Raw genomic sequence first — 27,451 nt, forward strand, 5'->3', positions numbered from 1 at the left:
CCTTCACTCTGGTCCCTCCCATGTACCCTGTGTGCCCCTAATTGTCACTGGGACCTGAGTTGTCCAGGTGTCCAGTAAAACTAGTCTGGACACGTTCCTGTCTTGCTTCCCGGCATGAAGACCTGGCCCAGGTGACACGTGTCCCTGATCAGTGTGGATGGATGAGGCCACCTGGCCAGGCCCCCTCACACTGCAACTGCGATGTTTGCAGCCCACAATGGGGCTGGGGAGGAGGGCCAGGGGAGTGTGGCCCCAGCCAACTCTGAAGTGCTCTGCACGGGCATAGCCAGCTCCTCTCCCTGTGGCAGTGGGGACAGACACCTCGACCCCGGGGCAGGGGGGATATCACCTCAAGACCCAGCACCCTTGGGACCCCGAGACATGCCTGACCTCGTTGAGGCACATGACCCAGCAAGGTCTGCAGGAACACACTCTCCTCGCCCACCTGAGCGCGGGACAGAGGGACGGCGCTGCCCGCAGGGCGCGAAGCTTCACAGGAGATGCCCAGCCCCCACGCGGGGCTGGACCGCAGGGAACGCACACCACTCAAGAGAGACTGCTCAGAGACAGGGCTAGACAGTTAAGTTTATACACGCCCAGCTGCGCCCAGGCGCCGCGTCACAGCAGAGGGCGGCCTCGCTGGTGTCTCAATTCATTTACAAGCGTTGGATCCCAGCCTGTCCCTGAGCCTGGGGGTGCGGCAGGCTTCCCCGTACAGGCCATCCCGTCTCAATAATGCTTCATTAAAGGGCAGATTAATATGCAGCTTTTGAGGACATTTTTACAAATACCAAGGAGAACCAATCAAGCATCCTATATAAACTTTCCGAGCCCCTGGGGGGGGGGGGCCGTGAAGCAGGACAAAGTGCTCTTTACACAGGAGTCGGGTCCGGTCACGCGTCTGGTCTGCGTCCGAGGACAGCCCGACCACGCCACACACACGCCGCCGGCCTGGCGGGCGCCCTCAGGAGGCGCTGAGCGGGCTGGCGGGCAGGGGGCTCTCGCTGGTGTCCATTCCCACGGCAGCCCCAGCTCCGGAAGCAGTTCCACACGTGGCCCGGACCTCTGGGGGCGAGAGGGAGGGTCTTGCACTAGCCGTGCCCAGGCTCCCTGGCGAGGAGCCCCCAGCCTGCTGCCAGTGGGGGGCTGAGACAGCCCTGGAGCCACATGGGGAGGAAGGGGAGGCCCAGGCTGCTAGTCCCCCACTGGAGAGCTCCGGCTGACGTGCCCCCACCCTCGCTCAGAGCAGGGGTGACCTGGGCCCCCTTCCACCACGCTGGCTCCCTGCACGCCTGCCCGAGGGCCTTCGCACCCATCTCAGCGAGGCCTTCCCCGAACCCCCGGGCACTATGGCCAGAGCAGCCCATGCTGGCTGTCACCATTACTGCCCCTGCATGTCGGTCCTCACATCTGCACCAGGGCCCTCCTCAATGCCACTGAGGGGCCAGCAGCAGCCCCGCCTCACACCTGTGCACTTTCTATTGTCACTTCTCAGCAAGCTTCCCAGGGCAAAGCCGAGGAAACTGAGGCAGCACCGAGGCTGAGGGGCGTACCTCAGGCTCCCAGAGCCACAGAGGCAGCTGCCCTGCTCTCCCTGTGCCTGCAGTGGTGCCCGGGCACCCTCCCCCGACAGGGCCTGGGCTGGAGCCTGCTGCCCAGGCGCAGGCAACCTGCCTGCCTCGGCCCTCCCCGGGCTTCAGCTCAACCCTGTGCTGTCTACAGAGCAAGGGGCAGGCACTGCCCCCCTTCCCTGCCAGTCCCAAAGCCCAGGTGAGGGAGCCCTCTTACCCTCAGCATCCAGGACATCCACGATCACACAGTCACCCTCCTCATCCTCCTCCTCCTCCGTGTCCGCCTGGAAGCCATCCATGTCCTCAGCACCGACCTAGGCAGACGGGGCACGGCTGTCGGCGGAGCAGGAGGCGTCCGCGCTGGCGCTCTGCGGGCGGCCGTGTCCCTGGGGCCCTTGAGAGGTGGCCCCTCCCCCCGACTCCCCACACACTGGGGAGCTCCCAACATCCTGGACCCAACTTGGCAACAAACCATCCAGACGTCAGAAGTCTGTCTGAGAGTCTATGACCAGAGGAAAACTTTGCAGGTTCTCGAAAATGAATTAAAGACAGATCTCCAAACACCACCAGCACCATCATCTACTTCAGCACGAAAGTGCGGTCTGAGCTGCTTAATGCCGTTTCGGGCAGCAATGGACCACATCACACGATGGTGGTCCCGACATCGTGACACCGTATCTGTGCTGCGCCTCCTCTGTGTTTAGAGACACAAATACTCACCATGTGTCGCAGCTGCGCACGGCATACAGGACAGAAACCTGGTGCGCAGGTGCACAGCCAGGAGCACCAGGCTAGACCAGGTGGCCCGGTGCTCAGCAGGCGCTAGCATCTAGGTTTGCCTACGTGCACTGATAGCCACACAGCGACGCACCGCCCTCAACATCCCTGTCATTAAGCAATGCGTGTCTGCAATCGGTGAATTACTTTTAAATCAAAAAGAAATTCTGGATTTCTGGTTTGGTTTGAAAGAGCAATTGATAAACATACGTTCTTCTCTGAATTAATTTTTGTAAAGAAACGGCTGAGAACTCAGCCAGTCGGTATTTTCTTCTTTGCGCATCTCCCCGCCTCCGCCTCGGCGCGGGACTCTCTTCAGGGGAGCTCTGCTCAGATGGACCAGGTCTGCTGGCGAGAACCCACAGGGCAGCCGTGCAGGGGGCCCGGCAGGGGCGAGGCGGGGCGAGGCAGGCCTGCCCCGAGGGTCTGAATTTCCAGTGACATTGGTGAGCTGTTTCATTCGCTTTCAGCACAGAAAGTCGCATCAAGCGGCAAAGGTGCCTCCACACGCGCACTCCCGCTCTCTGTGAGCAAATAAGAAAACCATCCCTGCAGAAGGAGACGCACTTAGTTCAATAGGGGGGCTACTTCTCAAAACTTTTGGAATTCTTCGACAAAAATCTCCATTTGCCTAGAAAAGCCTCAGCAGAGCAGCGACCTGGTTTCCTGGCCTGGCATTTCAGAGCCCGGCAGCCCTGTCAATTCCTGGGGTGGGCGCTCCACTCCTGGGCCCGAGCTGCAGGGCCTACCACTGTGAGGACGCCAAGGGCCATTTCAAAGAACTATAGGAGCCCTCCAGACTCTGCTCACGACAGCCACTTGGGCCTGGAGGTGTCTGCCTGGGAATGCTAAGGAAAAGGAACACACCCGTTTCTTCAGAGCCGGCCCCTCCATGTGGGAAATGCAAGCATTTGACACACTAGGTTTTCTTTGGATCCAAAACCTTCCAGAGCAATCACCATCCTTCGCCCTCCCGGCACGCGACAGGCTTTAAAATGCGACACCAAGCCCAACTGTGCTCAGAGCATGGCAGCTCGTGCCAACAGGAAAGCTGCCATCTCACTGCCGCTGCTGTCCCGCGTGCTAAACGCAGACAGAGCCGAGACTCCGGAGAACAGCAGTTAGGAAACGGTTAGCAACTACGGGGACGGAAGACGGTCCTTTCCCCGTTGCTGAGGTATCACAGGATGTGTTTTGCTGGAGAGGACAAACAGACCCTTACTGCATTAAAAAAAAAATTTTTTTTTTGAGACAGAATCTTTCTTTGTTGCCCAGGCTAGTGTGAGTGCCGTGGCATCAGCCTAGCTCACAGCAACCTCAGACTCCTGGGCTCAGGCAATTCTCCTGCCTCAGCCTCCCCAGTAGCTGGGACTATAGGCATGCGCCACCATGCCCCGCTAATTTTTTCTATATATGTTAGTTGGCCAATTAATTTCTTTCTGTTTATAGTAGAGGCGGGGTCTCGCTCTTGCTCAGGCTGGTTTCGAACTCCTGACCTTGAGCGATCCACCGCCTTGGCTTCCCAGGGTGCTAGGATTATAGGCATGAGCCACTGTGCCCGGCCTAAAATTTTTAAATAAAACCAAGGCACAAAGAGCTGAGGTGTCCTACGGTGGCACAGACACTCGGCGGCAGAGCTGGCCCTGTTGGTCCCACTAGGTCAGATGCCTGTGAACGCCGATTCCGAGCACTAAGCAAAAAGATTATAAAGATCTTATAAATAGAAAAAGCCCAACCTAATCAAAACTCTGTGCTCGCACCCCTCCGCAGTCTAGCAGTAGCTATCTAGCCACCGCTCCGCTCCCTCCTGTGTGGCCTGGGTCCTCCCACACGTGTGGCAGGGAGCAGAGGCCGCGGGTCACAGGCATTGGCAGGTGAGTCCAGGCCGGACGCCAACTCTCTGGCCCGCCCTAGTCTACCCGAGCATCTTCTCCTTGCTGAGGGTAGGTGAGCCGAGGCGCCTCCCGCCCACCAGAGGCAGCAGTTCACCTGCGGGGCTCGGCGTGATCACTGTTTCCTGTGGGCAGAAATGCAGGTTATGTACAGTCGCAGGGACAGCCGCGAGGGAAGGCAGTAACAGCCGCGCTCAGGGGACATGGAGCCACGTTCTTAATGCGGGAGGACTAAGGCACGAGGCACTGCGCCCACACTGGGGAGATGGGGAGCCGCCCGTCAGACAAGGTGGGAGGGGGCGGAGACGCCATCCAGGGCCTGGGCTGCAGCAGCGGGGACAGGAGAGTCTGGCAGAACATCCGAGGTGCACAGGGCTTCCCCAGGAGGGTGACAGGGTCAATGACCATGAACACTGCTCAGATAGTGACACCAACAAAGGGGCCCTGCTGGCCCTAGTCACCTTCCAACTCTCTGTCTCAGCCAATGATGCCACACTCAGGCTCTGCCTGAGACCATCTGTGTAACAGTGATAATGACAATGACACACCCTGCTGCTCAAATGGGCTTGAGAAGATAATGGGTCTACAGAAACTTGTCATTTTGGGGAAGTGTTTGTGGGCCAATCCCGTGGCTGCCAGACCAGCCGGGCCGTGTCCACAGGCATCAGGGGGGCTGGGCACACCCGTGCCAAGCCGTGTAGGGACAGGGTCCCTGGGGAGCGGTAGGAGCAGCTGAGCCAACACCACCCCGGATGTCCTGATGCTCCCTCTTGCTGTGACAGCTCAGGGAGGTCTGTGACGTGTCAAAGGCCATGTGTGTCTGCCGGCAGCAGGGAAGCGGCTAATCATCGTCCCAGGAGCAATTTCTCTCATCTCCCTGCCCTTAGCAACCTGTTTTAACACAGTCACTCGGCTCCCCGAGACACACCCCCTCTGGAGAGGGGTGGGACTGAGTCGGGGGACCCCAGCTCTTGTGCCACCTTCATCCTGTCCTCTACGGTCCAGTCTCGCAAAACCTGTAACCTGCTCACAGGCGTCGGCCTCAAATGAAGGCCCAGCGCCCATGGGGCAAAACAGCTTTCCAGTAAGAGCAGGTGCAAGAAAAGAAACCCCGCTGCATCACAGCTCGGGGAGGGGAGAGCACACACCGACGAAGCCTGTCTGGGCCAGGCTCCAGGGGCCCCGACTCTGAGCACAAGGGTCTCCCTTCCTAGGACCAGGCAGCCTCCCACGGCCCGCGCACCTGCTCCCCGAGGCCTTCCTCAGTCTGTAGTCACACAGCCGCCCACCCAACGGGCTGCTGTAACCAGATGGCGTCCTGTGCCTCCCTGTGTCTACGAGATGTGTCAGGGTGCCTGGTGCCAAAAAAGCGCTTAATAACTGCGCTTAGTGAGTGCAGAAATAAAGAAGGAAAGCATAAAAATAAAAACCTGACCGCATGGAATATTATTCAGTGCGAAAAAGAAATGAGCTGTCAAGCCGAGAACAGACGAGGAGGAACCGCCAATGCGTGTCGCTAAGTGCAAGAAGCTACATACTGTGTGGTTCCAACTGTAGGACGTTCTGGAAAAGGCAAAGCCACGGAGACAGTAAGAGATCGGTGGTTGCCAGAGGAACGAGTGAGCAGCACATATGGGATTTCAGGGCAGAGAAACTTCTCTGCACAATCCTATACGGTGGACACGTGCCATTCTATGTTTGCACAAACCATACATAGAAAAACTGCTCTTAAAAAGTAGTTTCTTTAAAAAACAAAAAAGCCACCACAGCGGTGCCCCGCAGCCCTCGCAGGCCCGCCGTCCCCTCACCTGGCCGTCGTGCCGCCGCTTCTTCATGAACTGGGTGATGCACATGCTGCCCGCCGACTTCCTCTTCAGTGAGATGGGCGTCCCCTGGCCCAGGCCCGCGGCAGGGACACCGCCATTGTCCTCTCTGGGGGCCGAGGGCACCATGGTGACGTAGCTCCACTGGCAGGGCACGGGCAGGTGCTCCTGGTCGAAGCTCCGCAGCACCTGCGGGTGGACGTACCAGCACATCCTGAAGTCCGGCCGCTTCTCGTACACCGAGTTCTCGGAGATGATCCGCTTTAGCCTGGCCTTGGAGGGGACGGCGCTGTCCGCGGTGGGGGTCTGTGGGCGGGAAGAGGAGGGACTCGGGGGGCTGCTGGCGTCCCCGCTGAGCAGTCCCCGGCGGCAGTGCTCCTGGAACTCGCGGATGATGGCCTTGCTCCCGTTCACGTTGCCGTGCAGCAGCGGCAGCAGCTGGGCCAGGACTGGGGGGAGGGGGACACGAACGTGAGCCACGGAGACATGAGAGGACACAGGCGAAGGGACAGGACTGCACAGGGCTCCTCCACCTGCACTGCCACCAGTGCAGGGTGGGCGGCCCAGTATGCGGATTTAAGCCAGGGCGGCGCCCGCACAATGAACCCTGCCCGTCTCCCCCTCCTGACGCAACCCCTCACTCACTCTGCTGGTCCCTCTTCTCCCTCTTGGAGGCCTTGGGCGTCTGCTCCTCCTCCGCGGGCACGGGCTCCAGGAGGCAGGCCGAGAACTGCTGCAGCACCTTCAGGTCGGCGCTGGCAGGGTCCCCGTCCGCCGCCCACACGCAGCCGATCCTCACGGGCTGCAGCACGCGGAACCGCTTCCCCTTGGCCAAGAACTCGTCCCACTCCTTGGCCTTCAGCTTCTGGCGAACTTTGTGGTTCTCCGGGTCGGTGCACTCCTGGCAGGTTGAGAAGCAGAAGTTTACCTGGGGGTCTCAGCCTTGGGTGCTCTCTGCTGTTCCAGTACCCAGAGGAGAGGATGGGGCGCAAAGCTACGCAGGGAGTCGGGAGGGCGTGGGACACGCCACCTCCACAAGCGCCCACTGCGTCCTAGTCTTTCCTCCTCCAGCCCGACGAGAAGACACAGGCAGAGAGCGTTTCTCGACTGAATGGCAACCCACAGCCTGACTCCTCTGGGCGAGTCACAGATCCTAATCTTTTAAAGACCTCATCCACTAGGCCTTTCTTAACCCACTCTGAATTCCCCAAGTCAACGTGGGATCGCGGAGCTGTCCAATAGGGCCAGGCCCCTGCCGACAGGGCCCCAGACCACCCTCAGGCCGCCCTGGTCAGAAACGCATAAGGAATGCACGTCCTTTGAGCCTGACCCCGCTAGACCTCTCACTGAACCCCCACTCTGAAACGCTGCACCCCAACAGGACTTCATAGCTCCAAAACCAGCTTGCTCTAAAGTTCCACAATCTTACAGAATTTGGAAACTGGTGGCAGGCAGGCCCACCTGCAGGGACACAGTGGTTGTGCAAACCTGCTCCATGGTTACCAGACTGAATATTCAGTCACCATACTGAATACTTAAGGTGTGCGCGTCGTGGTGCCGCTTTACTGTTCTTCAGCTAAAAAGGTTTCCACCCTTCTAACGCACGGGCCACAGCCGCTCCCTCGCGCCAGGCTTTCTGCTCCTACAGCCCCCCTCTCTTGGAGTCTCCTCTGACCTCTGCAAGGCCCTCTACCCTCTCAGGCAAAACCAAGTTCAGGTTCCACCACTTCTACAAACCGACCCACGGAGAGTCCCCCCAGGCTGCACTGAGGGTGGGGCACATTCTGAGTCACCTGTGGGCAGGTAGAGCCCCACTGTCACCGTCCCTTCCCTCCCTCACCTCCATTACGCCTTCGTCCTCAGACAGGTACCCGTGGGGCACAAAAAACCCATCATCCTCATCTTCATCCTCACCCACTTCATCATCATCATCCTCAAAAAGAGAAGAAAAGGTAAGTTCATCATATGGCAAAACAGAGCACGTGCCTCATCATGAAAACGCAAGCCTGGGCTGGGTGTGGTGGCTCACGCCTGTAATCCCAGCGCTTTGGCGGGAGGATCACTTGAGGCCAGGAGTTTGAGACCAGCCTGGGCAACACAGTGAGACCCCCATATCTATAAAAAAATTTTCCAAGTTAGCCAGTAGTGGTGGTGTGTTCCTGTAGTCCTAGCTACTTGGGAGGCTAAGGAGGGAGGATCATTTGAGCCCAGGAGTTGGAGCCTGTAGTGAGCTAAGATAACACCACTGCACTCTAGCCTGGGTGACAGGGCAAGACCCTGTGTCAAAAAGTTAATTTCTCAACATCTGCCGTGTGTAGGGCAGTTCCTATGGACACTGTGAGGGGCAGCACAAACCCCATTAGGTCCCCACGGGCCTGGGAGCCAGGCAGAGTGCGAGCACAGCAGGCCAGAGGTGAGAAAGAAGGGGGGTGTGGACCACGGTGAACTGAGCTCCCATAGCTGCCAGGTGTGTGACTGTCCCCAAAGGAGGTTTTCCAAGAGGAGCTGGACATCTGGACGTGAACCGTGGGCTTGGATTTTCAGGCTACACTGCAGGCCAGACACCAGGCGCCTGTGAGCAGACCCAGCTTGGGACCGCCGGGGCCTCCAGCTGGAAGCTGACATCAGCCCCAGGGCCATCCTTACCCCTTCGCTGTGGGACAGGGATTCTCCAGGCTCCTCCTCCTCCCACTCCTCATCGCTGTCCACCTCGTAGTCCAGGAGCTTCTGAGAAAAGAAACCCAGGGGTGTCACCATCATCTTCAGGGTGGGAAGAGAAGGGCTGAGTGGAGAAGCTAGTACGCTCTCGGGCTCCGAGAGACCAGAGCCACCAAGGCCCGACGGGAGGGTGGGGGGAGCCCAGAGCTGCACCTGCCACCTGCTTACCCTGTCTTGGGCCCAGGGGTCCCTCGGGCGGATGACCGCCGTGTGCTTGTTCCACGTGCCCCAGTACGCCGGCCGGTGGTTCTCGCAGAACTGCAGCAGCTTCATCCTGCCACACTTCCTCCGCTCGGGAACGCCGGTCACCTTCCCGCTCTCCACGATCACCACGTCACTGGGGAGGGAAAACACTGCTCTCAGGAACCCGCTCATGCGTCCCCCGGGGTCTCCCCGGTGAAGTCGGCCACAATACTTCTGAGAAGACAGGTGATCGCAGAGCAGCAGCAGCACCTGTTCCCCGAGAATGGTAAGGGGCAGGGGCTTGGGGACGCAGACCCAGGAGGGTGCAGCTTAGGGGGAGGCAGGGAGGGGCGGGCCCAAGAGCTGCCCCACAGTCTTTAGTAAGGGGGGTACTGTGGGACACGCATCGGAGACAACGGGGTACCCTTCACTGGAGACCAGCACGGAGACAAGGTCCCTTCAGGGACAGACCGGAGGCCTGGGATGGAAGGCTTGGGAAGAGATGATGGCCGAGGGCCGCAGCCCCTGCAGCTACCCACGGCTCTGACTACAACCTTGGGGTCTCCAACGCGCACAGGACAGTCCCTGCGCTCTAACCTGTTAACAATGTCCGCGTTCCGGTTGGGAACCCTGGTGGGTCCCGACCTGAGGGGCGGCCGGCCTTTCAGGTCTCTCAGGAAGGAGAACTCCCCACTCTGCCGCTGCAGGAGCTGGTCCAGCTGCTCGCACAGGTCGTGGTCGAAGGCGGCCCGACACCGGGGGGCAAGAACCATGTGCTCTTTGATCTCAAAGGGGGCAAACTTCCCGCAGGAGCCGGCCAGGGTCTGAAATCAAGGTGACACCCACTGAAACGGACTGGGGTGGATGTGCCCACCACTGCAGTGAGTGTGCGCGTCGGATTGGCACGCTGTGCACCTCGTTCCACCACTGCCAATTAAACATCTTGAGATACAAAGAGCCACAAAAAAGAAAAAATAAGAATGAAACACATTTAAATGTGCCAACATGGCAAAAGGCAAAAATCAGAGACACGGCTAAGTAAACCAAGGAGGCACCGTTATAAATTCAGACTAGCCCGGAATCCCCTGTGTGCATAAATACAGCGCGAATGTGGGGCGTGGAGGAGTGGGTGTAGGAAAAGGATCTGGAAGGAGGAGATGGGCCCCTGTGGGGGAACGGGCAGGCAGGCCGGGGTCTCCACAGACAGACGGTGGCTTGGGAGGTCTGAATGGCCAGGTGACCCACAGCAGGCTGGGAAAGTAAACTGTGCTGAGTGCTCTGTCGTTTCATAGCCGTGCCCGCTCCTCCTCATGCACAAACTCCCCGAGGGTAAGGACCGGGTCGTCTCCTCATGCCCCGACACGAAACCGTTTATGGAGCAGTCTCTGACAACAGCACTGTTAATCAGACACGACACTTTTTTGCCTTTTGGGGACAAAGCAAAGAACAAAATACTGAACCCGACTTTACCAGGAATAACCAAGCCTGGGGTTCCCAGAGGCTCACCTCCCTCTTGATGAAGGGGAAGCTGGCTGGCCACAAGGCACCGCAGCACCTCACTCGTGAACACCTTTCAAGTTTAAAAAACAAGGGCCTCACAGAGCACAGAAACTGCAGCCAGGGGAAGTGGCTCACCTTGGGGGCCTGCGGGGTCTTTGGTTTCTGGAAGAACCTTGTGATTTCGGCCTTCTCTGCTTTAATACGCTGTGACATAAGAGAAAATAATGAGGAGATGAGAAACGACAGTGCAGTTTGTTTGTTGTTGTTTTTTGAGATAGAGTCTTGCTCTGTCACCCAGGCTAGAGTGCCATAGCATCAGCCAAACTCACGGCAACCTCAAACTCCTCAGCTCAAGCGATCCTCCTGCCTCAGCCTCCTGAGTAGCTGGGACTGCAGGTGCTACCACCATGCCCAGCTAATTTTTTCCTATTTTATTTTAGTTGCCCAGCTCATTTTTTTTGAGACAGAGTCTCGCTTTGTTGCCCAGGCTAGAGTGAGTGCCGTGGCGTCAGCCTAGCTCACAGCAACCTCAAACTCCTGGGCTCAAGCAATACTGCTGCCTCAGCCTCCCGAGTAGCTGGGACTACAGGCATGTGCCACCATGCCCAGCTAATTTTTTCTATATATATTAGTTGGCTAATTAATTTATTTCTATTTATAGTAGAGGCGGGGTCTCGCACTCCTGACCTCGAGCAATCCGCCCACCTCGGCCTCCCAGCTCATTTTTTCTATTTTTAGTAGAGATGGGGGTCTCGCTCTTGCTCAGGCAAGTCTTGAACCCCTGACCTCAAGCAATCCCCCCACCTCAGCCTCCCAGAGTGCTAGGATTATAGGCGTGAGCCACCATGCCCAGCCTGACAGTGCGTGTTGTAAAACCTGCCAAGGCCTCCAGAACTGAGTCCCAAGCAGTAAGTTGAAGGTACGATTGTGATTTCGACTCTCAAAATCCGCCAACCAGCAATCAAGTGCCAGCCAACCTCGAAACATCAGAGTCATCCTCGTGGGCAGCTGTGGCAGGGTGCACGGCCAGGGGATGTGTGACAAGCCAGCACTGAGAGCAAGCCACAAGAACATATCTAGACAGACGCCTCGGTCCCCGTGGGAGCCACTTGCTGTACCCAGAGCAAAAGAGCGTTCGGCGGCAATTCAGGCAAGGACCCTGCTTAGGACACCTGCTTCTCCAATGGGCCGCAGCGCAGACACCCCCCCTCCGCCCCACCCTCGTGAGAGACACCCTACCTTTTCTTCTTCTCGCAACCGTTTCTCCTCTTCCTTTTTCCTCTTTTCCTCAAGCTTGGCCCTGCGAGAGAGACAGTGAGTGCAATTTCAGCCAACCCTGGGCTTTGGTTCTGGGGACCGCAGTGCCCCACGGTTACATACACAGTGAGCATTTCGCTTTGCATTAAAGGAACATAAACTATGTCATGTTTACTACAAGGCTGTCACGTGCTCCGTAGTAGACGTACATTTACAAAGAGGCTATTACAATAGGTCTCAACAAATAAAAATGAAAACTAGCCAGTAAAGTCTTCCCTGTGACTAGCGTATAAGGAAACAAACGAGCTTCGGCTTAGCAGGTGCACATCGGCACGGCAAGCCCGCGCTCCTTCCCGGAGAGCCCGAGTCGGCTGGAAGGGAGTGGAAGGAGGGTCCCGGGCGGACGAAGCCGCCTTCCAGCCTCAGCCTGTCCAGGGCTCAGCGTGTGCCCCACACGTGAGAGGGAGGCAAGGAAGGAGGGAGGAAGGAAGGAAGAACGGAAGGAAGGGGAGCCGCCGCCAAGGCCGCAGCACCTAGGCTCACTCACTCCAGCGCCTCCTGCCTCTCCTTGCGCCGCTCCTCCTTGAGCCGCTGCTTCTCTGCCTTCTCCTTCTCATCCTTCTCCCGCTTCTCCCGCCGCTCCTTCTCCTTCAGCTCCTTCTCCTCCTCCCTCCTCTTCTTGGCCTCCTCCCTGGCCCGCCGGGCCTCCTCTTTCAGCTTCTGCTTCTCCTCCCTCTTTGCCAGGAGCCTGAGCTGCTTGCCCAGGCGCTCCTGGTCCTACGAGACAAGGTCGCGGGTGACCCTCCTGCCTCCTGTCAACACCCTTACACAGGAGTGATTTTTTTTTTGGGGGGGGGGCAGGGTCTTGCTCTGTTGCCCAGGCTGGAGTGCAGTGGTGTCATCATAGCTAACTACAACCTCCAACTCCTGGCCTCAAGTGATCCTCCTGCCTTGGCCTCCCAGAGTGCTAAAATTACAGGCATGAGCCACCACGCCCAGCCAGGAGTGACTTTCTAATCTTTTATATTTCCTTCGGTTAGGAGGAAAATGACAGGAATTGCCTATTTATCCCAGCATGTTGTGGGCAATTTGGTTGGTACAAGATTTACTGAAACATAATCTTCAAATATGGGGCGAAGTTTTTTTTTTTTTTTACTTAATTAGGACACAATTAAAAGGAGGCAGCCCTCCACCCCTGGATCGAGGCCTCCCCTGCTAGGTTTGAGTCATGTTTATTTGACCAGAAACCCAAGGTAGAATAAGGACATGAAAACACCTTCAGGTTTTGCCTCCCCACCTTGGGAACAAACACATCTCCCTCCACACCCTGCCCCCCCAAACTACCGATGACAAGGTTTGTTTGATTTCTTTTGAAATCGAAGAGTGAGGCAAGGACAGGGAACCTGCTGGTGAGTCTCAAAACAGTGGGGATAAACAAAAACACAGAAACAAACAAAAGCCAAGCAAACACACAAGAATACAAAGTTTTCTCTTTGAAACCACATGTCCGGATACAAGGAAAGGTTAAGCCTTAAGAAAGGATGGACAGTAATCTCTCCACTAACAGGGCAATGTCATTTCACGACTGAGTGGGTGGGGGGTGACAACCAGTTTCTTCTGTATTCTCTGAGATAGGACACTTGACCACGTGGTGGTGTGAGGCCTGGGGAACTGAGGAATTACAGAATCTTAATGTGGAACAAGCTCACCTGCCTCACGGAATGGACAGTCACCTCCCAACACAGCATGAGCTGATTCTCACAGGACAACTGCCCACCTGAGACAGGCCCGCAACGGTCGGGGGCCTGACAGCCGGCATTTGGTTTGGGCGAGAGACTGTCTGCCCTGTCCCTAGGGAACTATTCTCAATCTGCCCCGATAAATCTCTGGCTGCTTTCTCAGCAGCCACGGGGTCACGCCCTGGGAGAGGTCTGAGTGTGCATTTCTTGCCAAGTGTCCTGCATGACTACACGTGACGGGCAAGGTGCCTGAAGGTGACTGGTCTGAACAGAGAGACCCTCCACGTCGCTGTGGGATGGTGACGGGGAGTCTCCTGCCCTGCTGCTAAATAAGAAACCAGAGGTTTCTAGAAACCACAGGCAGATCAGATCTCCTCGGCACCCTCACGCGTGCACAGCTCTGAAATGCCGATAAAGAATGACAAACTGGAAGCAGAAAATCACCCCAAACTCTGACCCACAAAAGTTGAGTGGAGCCACAGCAGACAGCCAGTGGTCGCAGCGGGGGTGGGGAAGGCCTTTAAGCAACACCCCCCATTGTAGTGTGTGAAGGGAAAGGTGGCGACACCCCAGTAAGGATTAGGGGGCAGCAGGGAGCCGCTAAACAGCAATCACGGGCTAGTGCAGGGCCCAGGCTCCCGGGGAAGGCCGGTTTAAACCACAGTGGGACGTTCAGCCATTAGATGGTGGCAATGCTACTTACTACTACACTAACAAAAGCTTCGAAAAGGCTACTTGCAGAAGCTTTGGGTTTAGCGCAGCTAAAAACAAACACTGCAGTCCACGAGGCACAAGCCTGGTTACCCGGTTACGCAAAATGAAGCAAGAATCAAAACAACAGTCAGAAACAGCAGGGGAAAAGGTGACCAGAGGAAAGCAGGACCAGAGGACACGTAAAGGGCTTTGTTCACTATTAACGCAAAAAACCACAGGGAGCTAATTTTCTATTTCGGGGAAAGTGGCTTACTCTTTGCAGTCTGATCTTGTTCTTCTCTGTAGAATCTTTGATGCATCTCTTAGTTATCTGAAAGGAAAGACATTGATTTTTAGACACGCACTGCTCCAGTCACGTCCGCACGCTCACTGCATCGCACCGGAGAAAGGGCAGGAGGGAATAGGCGACCCTCGCCGCTAAGAACTTCTCTGCAAAGCGGGAAGAATAAAAACCTTCCCAGGTGACCAGTTTTCCCAGCTACACAAGTGTCACAGTGGGGTCACAAACTGAAGTGAACGCACACACACAGGTGCATATCTGGGTCCAGGTAAGGAGGAAGACTGTGGGGCCGACAAAGACATGAACGAAGCCAGCCTTGCACGCGGGAAACAGGGCAGGCAAGCCTCAGTGCGGTCAACAGGCGCTGGCCTCACGGCAGGGAGAGGACAAGGAAGGCGAGTTTGTGGCACATGGGAGGAGACCTGCCTGTCCACAGGAGACGGAGTTCTTAAAGAACACAGGGCCAGGGGTGCAGATCCTTCCAATTTTTCCAAGGGAAGCTGACACTGGGAATTTTATGTGATTTTGTTTTTCTAGGTGATGTTTTAAAATCACCACTATGTGAATCAGATAGATGGAAACATGTGTTCGGGATGGCTTCCTATGGGCCACCAACTTACACCCTCTGCGCAGTGGAACTCTGTTCTTAGAACTTGCAGAGAGCTCAGGGCGACAGGGCAGCTCGAAGGGGTGGAGATCGGGTCCAGGGGCCTGTGCTCCAGGGCACGGTGTTCCCTGCCTCCCCGCGCCCACTGGGCCTGGGCTACCAGGGATCGCAGAGCGCACGGTTTACTTAGCCACCATCTGGCTACAGGGTCCCAGGTAGGAACGAGAACGTGGAGTCTGGCCCTTGGTGATCTCCCAGCAGGACAGGGAGTCCTGACAGCCCAACTAGCAGTGTGAAGGACGGTGGGGAGAGGGGTACAGGCTGTGAAGGAACAACTTCCCAGGTTCACTCTAGACTGGCAGAGTGGGGCCCAAGTTGGGTGGAAAGACCAAAGGCCCACTTTCCTGGCAGTGGTCTGACAGGTTGACAAAACCGTGCAACAGTGATTGATCTGGGAAAGCCGACCCCTGCTGAGGACCTCTCATGGAATAAACCCTGCAGATTTACTCGGGCAGATGACTTTCCCACTCAGGCCCCACCTGATTCTCTTTGCACTGAACCCTTCCTTTAGGGGAGGGCTGAGCACAGTCTTAAGAAGGCATGTGGCCCAGTGCAGTGGCTCATGCCTGTAATCCCTGCACTTTGGGAGGCCAGGAAGGGAGGGGTCATTTGAGCCCAAGAGTTGCAGGCTGTAGTGAGCTGTGATCCTGCCACTGCACTCCAGCCTGGGGGACAGAGCGAGACCCTGGGGGGGGGGCGTAGGGAAGCACGTCTCTCATGTTGGCCGTGGCTTGGTCACTACTGTGATGGGGTTAGAGCTCTCAATCCCTGCTGGCCTGGTGGCAGCAGGAACACCAGTCCAAAGCAATCTTCCCAAATGCTTAAGAAAAAGCATCTGTCTCTCTAGAATCCACTTTGCCTGCCAAGTCCGTGGACTTCAGCCCCACACTGAAGGATTTGGCAGCAGAATTTGTAAGATGCTGCGTAGGTCTACGTTGCTGCCCTTTGTGTTCAGAGAATACAGCCTGGAATGTGACTGCCGGACTCCTGCGGCTGAGTATAAACACATTTACCCAGTCCTGCCCATACTGGAATCTCGGCTGCGGAATCTGGTGCCTTTTACGACGCTTCCCCTTCACTGTGCATTGGGAATGACGGGGTCGACACGGCCAGCTGCGGCCAGCTTAGTAATATCCGACAACCGGAGCAATTATTAATTTAAGACCAGTTGGCTCTTCTGCTTTACTAAATATTCAGATGGACCTTTCAGTCTGATATAACTTCATCGCCTAGAAATTTGACCCAAGTGTTTGTAGATCTCACCCTCAAAACTGCATGCAACGCCGCCACACGTCACCCACCTGGAGCCCAGCCAGGCAGCACCCCCGTCTGCCAAAACCACCATCCCAGATCCCAGGAGGAAGCTAAAACACAGACACCAACTGTCACGAGTAGTCAAGACAGACCTCACCATGTCTGGGCATTAAAATTCCTGCACTTTTTTTTCCCCCTAAGAGAAACCTCTCAGGGCTTACTGACTCTGATTTTTTTTTTTTTTTTTTTTTTGAGACAGAGTCTCGCTTTGTTGCCCAGGCTAGAGTGAGTGCCGTGGCGTCAGCCTAGCTCACAGCAACCTCAAACTCCTGGGCTCGAGTGATCCTTCTGCCTCAGCCTCCCGGGTAGCTGGGACTACAGGCATGCGCCACCATGCCCGGCTAATTTTTTATATATATATATCAGTTGGCCAATTAATTTCTTTCTATTTATAGTAGAGACGGGGTCTCGCTCTTGCTCAGGCTGGTTTCGAACTCCTGACCTTGAGCAATCCGCCCGCCTCGGCCTCCCAAGAGCTAGGATTACAGGCGTGAGCCACAGCACCCGGCCCTGACTCTGATTTTATACCTAAGGGTCTCTAATGTCTAAGCCCAGAGCTGATAAGCAGCTAACAGCAAGAGAGCCAAGACAGAAGGAAGACATAAAACCCCAAATCCATCCCACAGCACTGGTGGGGAGTTTGGAGAAAACGAATGCATGCGATGCCATGAGCTGGCAAGAGCTCATTCCGTTACTACACGACAACAGCATGCGGGCAGGTAGAAGAAAGGTAGAAGCATGCGGGCAGGTAGAAGGAAGCTCATTATCACTATTGTTTTGCCTGGGCCAAGCACAGAAACACCAGGAAGAGCCACCCTGTGGATGACTCTGTAAACCGCAGTGTGTCCACACCGCAGCAGAGAGAGCTTTCCATCCCAATATAAAAAATATCAAAGACACCCTTGAGTGACAAAGAAACATTTAAGGTTATATCTTCTGTAAGGAAACAAAATGATACTGTGTATTCTCAGGGATCTCTCACACCCACGCCATAGAAAAATGTAACGAAATATAACAGGGTGGCAATGGCAACCTCCAGGGAGGGCTAGGGCCCCAAGGCGGGTTCCACTATTGTTTTTAAACACGGAGAATTTCATACTCTGATCATTTCAATTCTGCAGAAAAAAGTCTCAGCAATTTGGGCTCATTTGGCACAGAGGCAGGCCAAGTATTCCAGTAACACGACTGCTTCGACATCATCACGTATGGAATGAAAATCTCCATCCTCAGTAGAACACGCTGAATTACAAGTCTGGTTGCCAACCAACTTGAGAAACATGTTCTCCACATGGTAAAATGCTCTAACACTAAAAAGGAACTTCCAAAGTCCCTGGTGAAAAAATAAACAAAAAAGAAAAAAAAAAACCAGAAATGAAAATTTAAAACAAACAAATAAATAAATAAAAAAGCAAAAAGACCCTGGGATTATCTTTTAAGAGTGTTCCTAAATCATTGGTTTTCAATGTGAGAGTCCCCAGAGCCCTGGAGTACTTAAACAAATGAACAACAAAAAAACCTGAAGCTCCTTGGGAGGGAACAGCAGGAATTGAATTTTAACAAGCTCCCATTTTCTATTTTAAACAAGAAAAATACAAATAAAAAAAGCAAACAAAATAGAGGGCGATGAATGCCTAGGGGCTCTAAACAGATTTTTCTGAACAAACTCAAGGGTGAACAGACCTCCACAACAACCAGGCACATTATACAGCAAGATGGAACAGTCTGTAAGCTTCCAGAAAGTTCCCACCTACAGTCTGAAAAGAACGGCTGGTGGGGAGGGAAGTGGAAAAACAAAAGTATCCCGAGAGTAACAGGAGTGGGAGTTTTAGGAAGACCCGGCCCCGTGGCAGGAGAGGTGTCAGAGTTAAGGAACAGCTGCAAAGCCTTCGAACCAACCAACCAAGAAATTCAGTGCCTCCAGAAGGCAGGGATGTGAACCAGAAAGATGGGGGGGGGGTGCAGGTCTCCCAGCTGGGATCTGGGAGAGGCCTACCCTCAGAAGTCTCCTGAAAATCACTTCACTTCCCTCTTGTACCTTTGACGTCACACATCAGGGGCTCTGTGCCCACTTCGTGACACACAGGCCCACTCTGGGTGACTGTGGCAATTTTCCACCCTGGGCTCTGGGGCAGTCCGAAGCCTTCACCACTTGTGAATTATTTGGAAAGTTGCGATAGTACTGTATTGCCTTCTAAAGCATTCCAAAACTTCAAGCCTGTGTTCAGAGTAAGACCTAGCAGCCTGAGCTCAGGGTTTCCTAAATTTAGTACGCTGGGTTCACATGCTCAATTGTTTTAGAAACAACTGTTTTGGGTGGTGGGCACTGGTTAAATTGCTCCACGACAGTGGCCAACCATGTGACTTCCCAATTCACAGACTTAGCTGTGGACATAAAAACAAGCTTAATGGAAAAGTGTGCTCGTGTCCTGTTCTCCAAGCTAAACAGCTGCAACACACCACACGACAAAGCAGTTCTGCAAAGCAGAATTCAGGCAAGTGAGTACACGAGACAAGACGGCTGTCCCCAAGAGAGAAATCCATTCTTGATACATTAACAGTTTGTGAACCTGAAGAGGGAGCCATTTCTTCCTCTCGCCTGTGCTCTTCCCCAGGTGAAAGGAAACATAAGAAATGGAGTCATTTAGAAAAATGAATCATCCCTTACAGACGGAAATTCAGAAAGAGGATTGAGGTTGGCGGTTTATGGTCCAATCAAACAGGTACAGTAGAGATTAAATGATCTGTCCCAGGATCCAATCTTATATAAAGAACTAACACAAACAAATAAAAGTACTACAAAACCCAAAACACAAAAGAATAAACACTCCATAGGATTCATGACTGATTTTAACAGCTTTCCCCATAAGACCTTAAGGACCGGGAGAACTGACACATTCATCATTGTGCTGGTCAGAAACCAGGAACAGAAACACACAGTTCAAAGGTTACCCGTCTGGCACCCTTAAAAATGGGGCCAGGTTCCTCCATATTTCGTTCTGGTCACCTCAGGTGAGGTTTTTTTTAAAAAAATTTTAGAGACAGGGTCTTACTCTGTCTCCTGGGCTGGAGTGCAATGATGTCATCATAGCTCACTGCAGCCTCAAACTCCTGGGCTCAAGTGATCCTCTTGTCTCAGCCTTCTGAATAGCTGGGACTACAGGCATGCACCAGCACACCCAGCTAATTTTTAAATTTTTGGCAGAGATGAACTCTCATGTTGTTACTCAGGCTGGTCTCAAACTCCTGGCCTCAAGGGATACTCCCACCTCTGGCTCCCAAAGTGTTGGGGTTACAAGTGTGAGCCACTGTGCCCAGCCTCTGGGTGGAAGGCCAAGCGGAGGAGAGCTGACTCTACTGAATTTCCCCTTATCCTCTCTGCTGTCACTGTACCAGCACTCAGAGACTTCTTACCTCCGACACCCCTACATTTATTCTGGGACAGGAAGAAGGAATGGAGGGAACTGGACCTAATGTCTGAAGCAGGGTTCTAGCACCTGCTCACATCCATTAGTCCCTCAAATGGCTAAGGTGACCATCACCATTGGCCGGTGTGAATGACAATGGTCAGCACAACAGCAGGACATCGTCCACCCAAGATGCACCGCGTCCTGGGCACACTGCAACGCACACAGAGCCAAACACTTCACGGTTCTGACATCAGGAAGAATTCTGCATCGGAAGTCACAAGGCCTAGTTTGTGTCCCCACTGACGCGGCCACTAACCATCTGGGCGGCACGGTGGGAACAGAAAGCGCTCCGGGGTCCGTCAGCACTCACGTGCTGGGGCTCCACAGAGGATACTCACTCTGGGCGTGGAGGTAGGCACGGGGCTGATGCTGCGGGTCTGCCTTCCGGAAGCAGACGGCCCCTCGGGCGAGCTGCCGGGAGAGGGAGAGCTCAGGGACGAGTGGCTGAGCACAGAGTCTTCTTCGAGGCCAGACTCCAGCACCTCGCTCTCCGAGGACACACCCTTGTCTGGAGATGTCGTGGGGGGAGTCTTAGCTCCGGGAGGCCTCACGGCCAAGATGTCCTGCAAGACCACCACAGGCACCTTCCCTTTGAACAGGATGTCCCCAGCTTCACTCCAGCCGTCCCACTCCTTTTTGGAGCACGTTCTCGGGCCCCCTGTCAGCTCTGGGCCGCTCCGAGGTGAACATTCCTGGGAGTCACCACTCCTTTCTGCACCTCCTCCTCCAGGGACAATACCTTCCTCCTCTGTTTTGCAAGGAATGTCTGAAAGGGTCTCTTCAGGAAATGCCAACTTGTCCTTCTGAATGGCCTTGGAGGGTCCCTGCTGATCTGCAGCTTCTTCTACGACCCCGTTTACAGCCTCCCCGGAGGGAGAAGCCTCTGGACTCAGTCTACTGCGGTCCGAGGGGCTGTCGGGCTGGTCATTCGAGTCCTCCGTCAGGTCAATGATGACTGTGCTCTGGCCAATACTGGTTTCCACTCTACTTCCTAGAAAGTTGTCTAAGGACCCCTTCCCATTGACAAGTTTTGGTCTAAAGTCTATGCCAGAACCCATATGACAGTCGTTTTCCAAGGTGTCCGAAGAGGTCTCTAAAGCAGGGACTTTACTCTGCACAGGGGAACTCTGACAGCTTCTCACGTCATCTGGGCCATCATCGGCTTTCTCTTTTGGGACAAGATTCAGGCGCTTGAACGGCAGGCGGGCTGAAACAAAGAGAGGAGGTCGTCTTTTTAGTGAAGGTGCAGAGTGACAATTGCACGTTTAAAAATTACTAAACTTGCTGGGATTTGAGAGGAGGAGTTGATGGTGGTAATAGAATTTTAAAATTTAAAAAGGGTTATCTTTTCATGCTGTGTTTTTCCTACATCCTATGTTTTTATCTTTTTAAGAAAATTTTGGGCCAGGCGTGGTGGCTCACGCATGTAATCCTAGCATTCTGGGAGGCCGAGGCGGGCAGATCGCTCAAGGTCAGGAGTTCAAAACCAGCCTGAGCAAGAGCGAGACCCCGTCTCTACTATAAATAGAAAGAAATTAATTGGTCAACTAAAAATATATAGAAAAAAATTAGCTGGGCATGGTGGCGCATGCCTGTAGTCCCAGCTACTTCGGGAGGCTGAGACAGACAGGATTGCTTGAGCCCAGGAGTTGGAGGTTGCTGTGAGCTAGACTAACGCCATGGCACTCTAGCCTGGGCAACAAAGCGAGACTCTGTCTCAAAAAAAAAAAGAAAATTTTGTATCTATTTTTCTTTTTATTTCCTGATCAAATAGCTCAGACTGTAAACCAACAACCTGTTTTTTTTAACAAACAAAAACCTGACAAGAATTTAGCAGGGATGTTGCCAGAATTTCAAGAGAGACATTTTCTGATCTGTTCGAGATCCAGTTCATATTCCAAATTTATTTATAATGGTTGAAAATCCCCTGTGACAATAACTGCATTTGGTTCTCCAGTTGAAAATATAGGGACCCATTTGTGGAAAGGTTTCTCTTTCTGTCCCCAGCACCCTAGGCTTTGTCAGCTTTTCTCATCACTCAAGCAACTACCCTCCCAGGGCCTGCCAGGCTTTGGTCTGGTCATAAGACTCACAGCAACACCTCTGGGAGCGAGGAAATGAGTGAACTTCCTAAGGAGCCTACGTTCATGTAAAGGCCCAAGCTTCTTTTTTAACCATTTCATAATGTAACAGACCAAATCAGTAAGACTGTTCTCAGTCATCCATACTCTTACCAGTTTATAAAACAAGGATGGCCTGGGGGTCCCTTACCGCAATTCCCACCAACACCAAACTTGCCATCTACTGTCACAGGAGGCAGCAAACCAGAATAATAATCAAGTTTTAGACACCAGAAACCATAGTTTTTAAAAAATATAATCCAGCCACTCATCTGGCCTAAGGGTTAATGCAGTCCCTGTTTTACACAAAAGGACTTGGGCACATTCATCTTCCTGCTAAACAGTGGTTCTCAGTGGGGGCAGATCTACCTCCCAGGGGATATTGGCAGGGGCGGGAGACATTTTTGGTGGCCATGACTTGAAGGAGGCTCCTGACATCTAGTGGGAAGAGGCCAGGGAAGCTGCTAAAGGTCCTGCAATACACAGGACAGCCCTTAGGAGAAGAAATTATTATTATTATTTTTTTTTTTGAGACAGAGTCTCACTTTGTTGCCCAGGCTAGAGTGAGTGCCATGGCGTCAGCCTTGCTCACAGCAACCTCAATCTCCTGGGCTCAAGCGATCCTCCTGCCTCAGCCTCCTGAGTAGCTGGGACTACAGGCATGCGCCACCATGCCCGGCCAATTTTTTGTATATATATTTTTAGTTGGTCAATTAATTTCTTTCTATTTTTGGTAGAGACGGGGTCTTGCTCAGGCTGGTTTCGAACTCCTGACCTTGAGCAATCCGCCCGCCTCGGCCTCCCAAAGTGCTAGGATTACAGGCGTGAGCCACCGCGCCCGGCCTGAGAAGAAATTATTAATACCAAATGTCAATCGTGCTGAGGTTGAGAACCCTCCTACAGAGGTGGAGACCGCTCTGGATTTGCTACTGGGAATCCCAGGAGATTTTACTGACTTAAAATGGGTCTACCAGCTTCCTGGTATGAGGAGTGACTATTTTTCTCTCCTCTCTGGTCCCTTCTGAGGCTGTCACTGAGGACCCCAACAGGATGCAATGAACGAATTAAATTAGGAACAATTCTTTAGCCCAATTCCAGAGTTACCTTGTATTAACTTCTTAACTGGAAAAGCTGGTCTGTCTTTGCAATCCATGGCTGTGAATAAAAGTGTCAAAGGTTAAGTTATAATAGAGTCAGCAAATATATATGCAAAGCCAACTATGTCCAAGGTGGTTCTCAAGTGGGGGTGATTTTAACCTTTCAGCCCCCTCTGGGAAACATCTGGCAATGTCTAGAGATATTTTTGGTTGTCATGACAGGGTATGGCTCAAAGGGGTGCTACTCACCTCCAGGGGTTAGAGGCCAGGGATACTGCTACATACCTACAATGCACAGAACAGCCCTCTATGACAATTATTTGGTCCAAGACATCCATAGGTTGAGAAAATCACACCCTAGACTGTCACATCTTGTTTTATTTTCTTTGTGGCACTTTGAAACTTTTGTGTTTATTATGTCTCCCCCCGTCCCCCCAAACAGAATTTGAGCTCTGATACCAGAGACTTGTTCCCTAGCATAGCTACAACATTCAACTCAGGGTCTGGAATATACCACGAAGCCAATGAATAGAGTAATAGGAACAATGAAAAATAGAATGAGTAAAAGTAGAGATGAGAGAAAACACCAGATTACCTATTTCACTGTGAACATGGTCTCCAAACACCCTCCTCTGACCGAGCCCCTCACATCATCACCAAATCTGTACCCTTAGAATCAAGTCTTTGGATAAATATCTTTAAATAGAATAACTTTAGAAGCTCATACATGCTAGGAGATCTGGCTCGGAAAAATCTAGGTATCTTGGCTAATCTAAGAATTTTGTGTAAAAGCTACATATAAAAGTGAGTATTTTAAAAAAGCAGACTGGAGCGTTCTAAAAAAACTCAGCTACCCAAGAGGAAACTGCCCCCCACCCCAAGCTCAGAGAATAAAAGTTAGAAGATTCACATTCCTTTTCTACCTCTTTCAAGGGAATGAAGACGCTGTCATTCTCTGGTTTTCAGTTACCAAAAAACATGGATTTCCCCTCCTCTCAACTGAAGGTTATGTAATCTTTACCCATATAAATTTATTTTCAGGACAACCACAAGGATTTATTAGTGTGGCCCTGAGTCACTAGTTTTGATGCAAGTGGAACAGAAATGACCTCAGGTCTACATAAAAAAGGACACCCCCCAACTCCCCCCACCCCGGATCTGGACTGTCCAAAGGTACACACACAATACACGTGTGTAGAAAGTTACCAATTTCTCTTTATTCTGAGATTACATCTTTTCAAATTTTATTTAATTAAAAAAGCCTTTCTTGGCCAGGCGCGGTGGCTCACACCTGTAATCTCAGCACTCTGGGAGGCCGAGGCGGGCGGATTGCTCAAGGTCAGGAGTTCGAAACCACCCTGAGCAAGAGCGAGACCCGTCTCTACTATAAATAGAAAGAAATTAGTTAGCCAACTAATATATAGAAAAAAATTAGCCGGGCATGGTGGCATATGCCTGTAGTCCCAGCTACTCGGGAGGCTGAGGCAGCAGGATCACTTGAGCCCAGGAGTTTGAGGTTGCTGTGAGCTAGCTGACGCCACGGCACTCACTCTAGCCTGGGCAACAAAGTGAGACTCTGTCTCAAAAAAAAAAAAAAAAAAAAAAAAAAAGCCTTTCTTTTTATAATATATGGTCATAGCAAGTGGGTTTTTTAAAAACAAAAGTTAAACATCCTAACTTGAATAAAATATTATAGCTCCATGACAGTCCCAACTTATTTGTATCATTATAATTTTATGTCTCTGTGAAATCCCAAAGTCTAGAAGCAACTAGAGCAATGGTTCTCAACCAGGGAGTGGAGTTCTGTTGTCTAGGGGACATTTGGCATTGATATATTTGGTTGTCATGCCTTGGGGAAAGGGGTTGCTACTGGCTGTAGTGGGTAGAGGCCAGGGATGCTGCACAACATCCTACATTGCCCAGGGCAGTTTCCCATGTCAATAGTGCTGAGTTTGAGAAACCTCGGACTAGACTGGTTAATGTCCATTATAGTGCTTAACTCATTCACGCATTTATCAGGCACCCACTAGGTGCCAAGTGCTGGGGATGTAATGGAGACTCAAGCAGGGGAGGATGCAGTCTGGTCTCCCTTGGTCCACCATCCCACGTTTTGAGAACCCCTTCTGTGTGCTATAAAGCCCCCTTCCAAGACACAGAAAGGAGAAAGTCACCTTGGGTCATCAGGCAGGAGGAAGAACTTGGGAGTCCCAGTTCCCTGCCAATCCCTATCATCTAGGCCTCTTACCTGAGCTTGCCTCGACCCGCAGACGCAGCTGTTCTGGTCCCCAAGCCCGTGTGACCTCGGGCCTCAGTTTCCCCACCCGCTGCAACATCCAACTTGGTCAAGAGACACAAACGCACTCGGTAACCTGCAGAGTCAGCCCTTTCGCCTCCCCGGGCCTCAGTTTCCCCTCTTGGCCTCACCGGCCCGTCACTCCAGAGGGCCCTGGGAAGGGCATACGCGTCGGAAAAAAAAAATATGGTCGCAACCCCAACAATAACGTCAAGGAGAGCGTCCTTTGGGACGCAGGCCCCTGGCTCGGAATTGTAAGGCCCCAGGGACCGAATGCCCGGCCCGAGGAAGTAGGCCCGGGGCCGGGAGGCCCGTCCGCCCCCAACCGCCGCCTCGGGCCGCACAGGCCGCGCGCCGCGCCCCCCCTTTCCCTTGGCGCGAGCCCGAACCGACCTACGGCCCCTCCCCTGGCGCCCGGCGCCGCGCACTCCGGCTCTTCCAGCATCGCCCCGGCGGCGGCTCGAACTCCCCGCAGGCGGCGGAGGCGCGGGCTCCGCTCCGGCGGCCACTGCTGATCGCCCTCCCGCCCGCGCCGCTGCTGCCGCGGCCGCCGCGCTCGTATTTGGCGGGAACCGCGGCGACCCCCGTAGCCCGCGCGCCGATTGGGCGAGAGCGCATCACGTGACACCCCGCCTCGGGAAGAGCGGAGCGACGGGAACATCCTCGCGAGAACCGTGGCTTCCATTCCTCCCATGGCTCCCCTATAGATATTCCCGCGGGGAGGCGGGGCTTCCCCCCGGCCCCGTCATTGGCTGTGAGGAGATGGCCTGCGATTGGGAGAGGGAGGTGTCAAGCTGAGAGCTAGGCACTGCGATTGGCTGAGCGCGTGGGATAGTCTGTAGAAGGAGGGGGCGGCAGGCTCTTACGTCACTGGATGACGGTATGGAACTGGGATTAGATAAGGACTCTGAAGTTTTGAGTTTATTCTAATGGGAGGGACATTGGTTGAATATATCAACAACAATTAAAAATTATAAGTTGTCTTCTATATGAACAACAAAATAAAGTCTGGGTGGCGCTTCTGAAGCATTTGACGTGCAAGAAATATATCCAGAGTGAATGAATAAATGGTTGGTTTTTGGTTTAATCCCCAGGAAATTTGCGCATGTTTTCTCTGCCTAGAACAATCTTTTCGCAGCTCTTTTCCTGGCTAATTTCTACCTATTTTTTAGATCTTAGATCGACAATTCAAGCCTTTCCTCCTCAACCCTAACAGCATCAAGTGCCTACAACACTTTTTTTTCCTTGAAGCAATTACAGCTGTATCTATTTGTGTGTTATTTAACTAATGAGTTAATTTGTTTTTGTCATTAGCTTCATGAGGCCAGGAATCATTCGTCACTAGATCCCAGGATCTGTCAGTAACTATTATATTAGTTCAATAAATATGTTAGTGAATGCATAAATATCATTTGATTGAATCGTGTAGCCCTGTTCAATCAATTGTTTTAAAAGCCTCGCACAAAGCAAACCTTCGGTGTCAGCCTATGTGTTTAGAAATAGCTTCCTCCTTCCCCAATTTAATCTCTCAGGAGTAGAGGTGAGGAGATACATTGGAATTTAGCCCAAGTTTGGAATTCTAATGAGGTAGGTTAGAAAATTAGATCAGTAGAATTGGTTGGGAGAAGTGTGGAGAAATAGAAAATTTGGGGACATCACTTTGGGCAAGTCATGTCATTATCCAATGCCTCAGTTTCCCTGTCTGATCCATAAGGATGTTTTCCCTCCCTTCTCTGACATTCAGGAATTCTGCCATGATTTGCACCACTGAATCACAGTTGAAGGTGTGTAACTGAGGCACACAGCCACTTTTTCAAACTATTCATAACAGCCCTATTTATATCTTGGAGTGCGAGGTTGGGGTTGGGGCATATTTATTCTGCTCAACCCTCTGATTGACCTAGTCTGCTACCTTCTGTTGCGGCATTTGGAAACTTCCAGCAATCATCTTCAGAAAATCAATCAAATCTGTCAGCAATTTCAACCTTGAAGTTCCAAGCACTTTAGCTTTAGTCCTTTTCTTGTTCCTCTTTTTGGAT

The 27,451-nt window shown here is 53.0% G+C and overlaps 1 protein-coding gene across 3 annotated transcripts; it reads right to left on the bottom strand.

Moving 5' to 3' along the window:
- Positions 1 to 575: 575 nt before the first annotated feature.
- On the bottom strand, positions 576 to 26,129 carry CHAF1A (chromatin assembly factor 1 subunit A). Of its 3 annotated transcripts, XM_012769263.3 has the most exons (16): positions 25,806 to 25,934; positions 23,369 to 23,404; positions 23,127 to 23,177; positions 20,241 to 21,109; positions 14,428 to 14,484; positions 12,269 to 12,498; positions 11,704 to 11,764; positions 10,600 to 10,668; positions 9,562 to 9,788; positions 8,950 to 9,118; positions 8,710 to 8,790; positions 7,904 to 7,996; positions 6,709 to 6,964; positions 6,049 to 6,512; positions 1,789 to 1,885; positions 576 to 1,065 (listed from the first exon to the last, which is right to left on the bottom strand). In XM_012769263.3, exons 3-16 carry the CDS (start codon positions 23,173 to 23,175, stop codon positions 965 to 967), a joined length of 2,823 nt encoding a protein of 940 aa, XP_012624717.2. In that variant the 5' UTR covers positions 23,176 to 23,177; positions 23,369 to 23,404; positions 25,806 to 25,934; the 3' UTR covers positions 576 to 964. The 3 variants fall into 3 exon arrangements, with proteins under 3 accessions (XP_012624717.2, XP_012624716.2, XP_012624715.2); XM_012769262.3 differs by lacking the exon at positions 23,369 to 23,404 and having other exon boundaries at positions 25,806 to 26,129; XM_012769261.3 differs by lacking the exons at positions 23,369 to 23,404; positions 25,806 to 25,934 and adding an exon at positions 25,365 to 25,744.
- Between the last annotated feature and the right edge of the window lie 1,322 nt (positions 26,130 to 27,451).

This window comes from Microcebus murinus, chromosome 27 (assembly GCF_040939455.1).
Source record: "Microcebus murinus isolate Inina chromosome 27, M.murinus_Inina_mat1.0, whole genome shotgun sequence".
NCBI classification, from domain to species: domain Eukaryota; kingdom Metazoa; phylum Chordata; class Mammalia; order Primates; family Cheirogaleidae; genus Microcebus; species Microcebus murinus.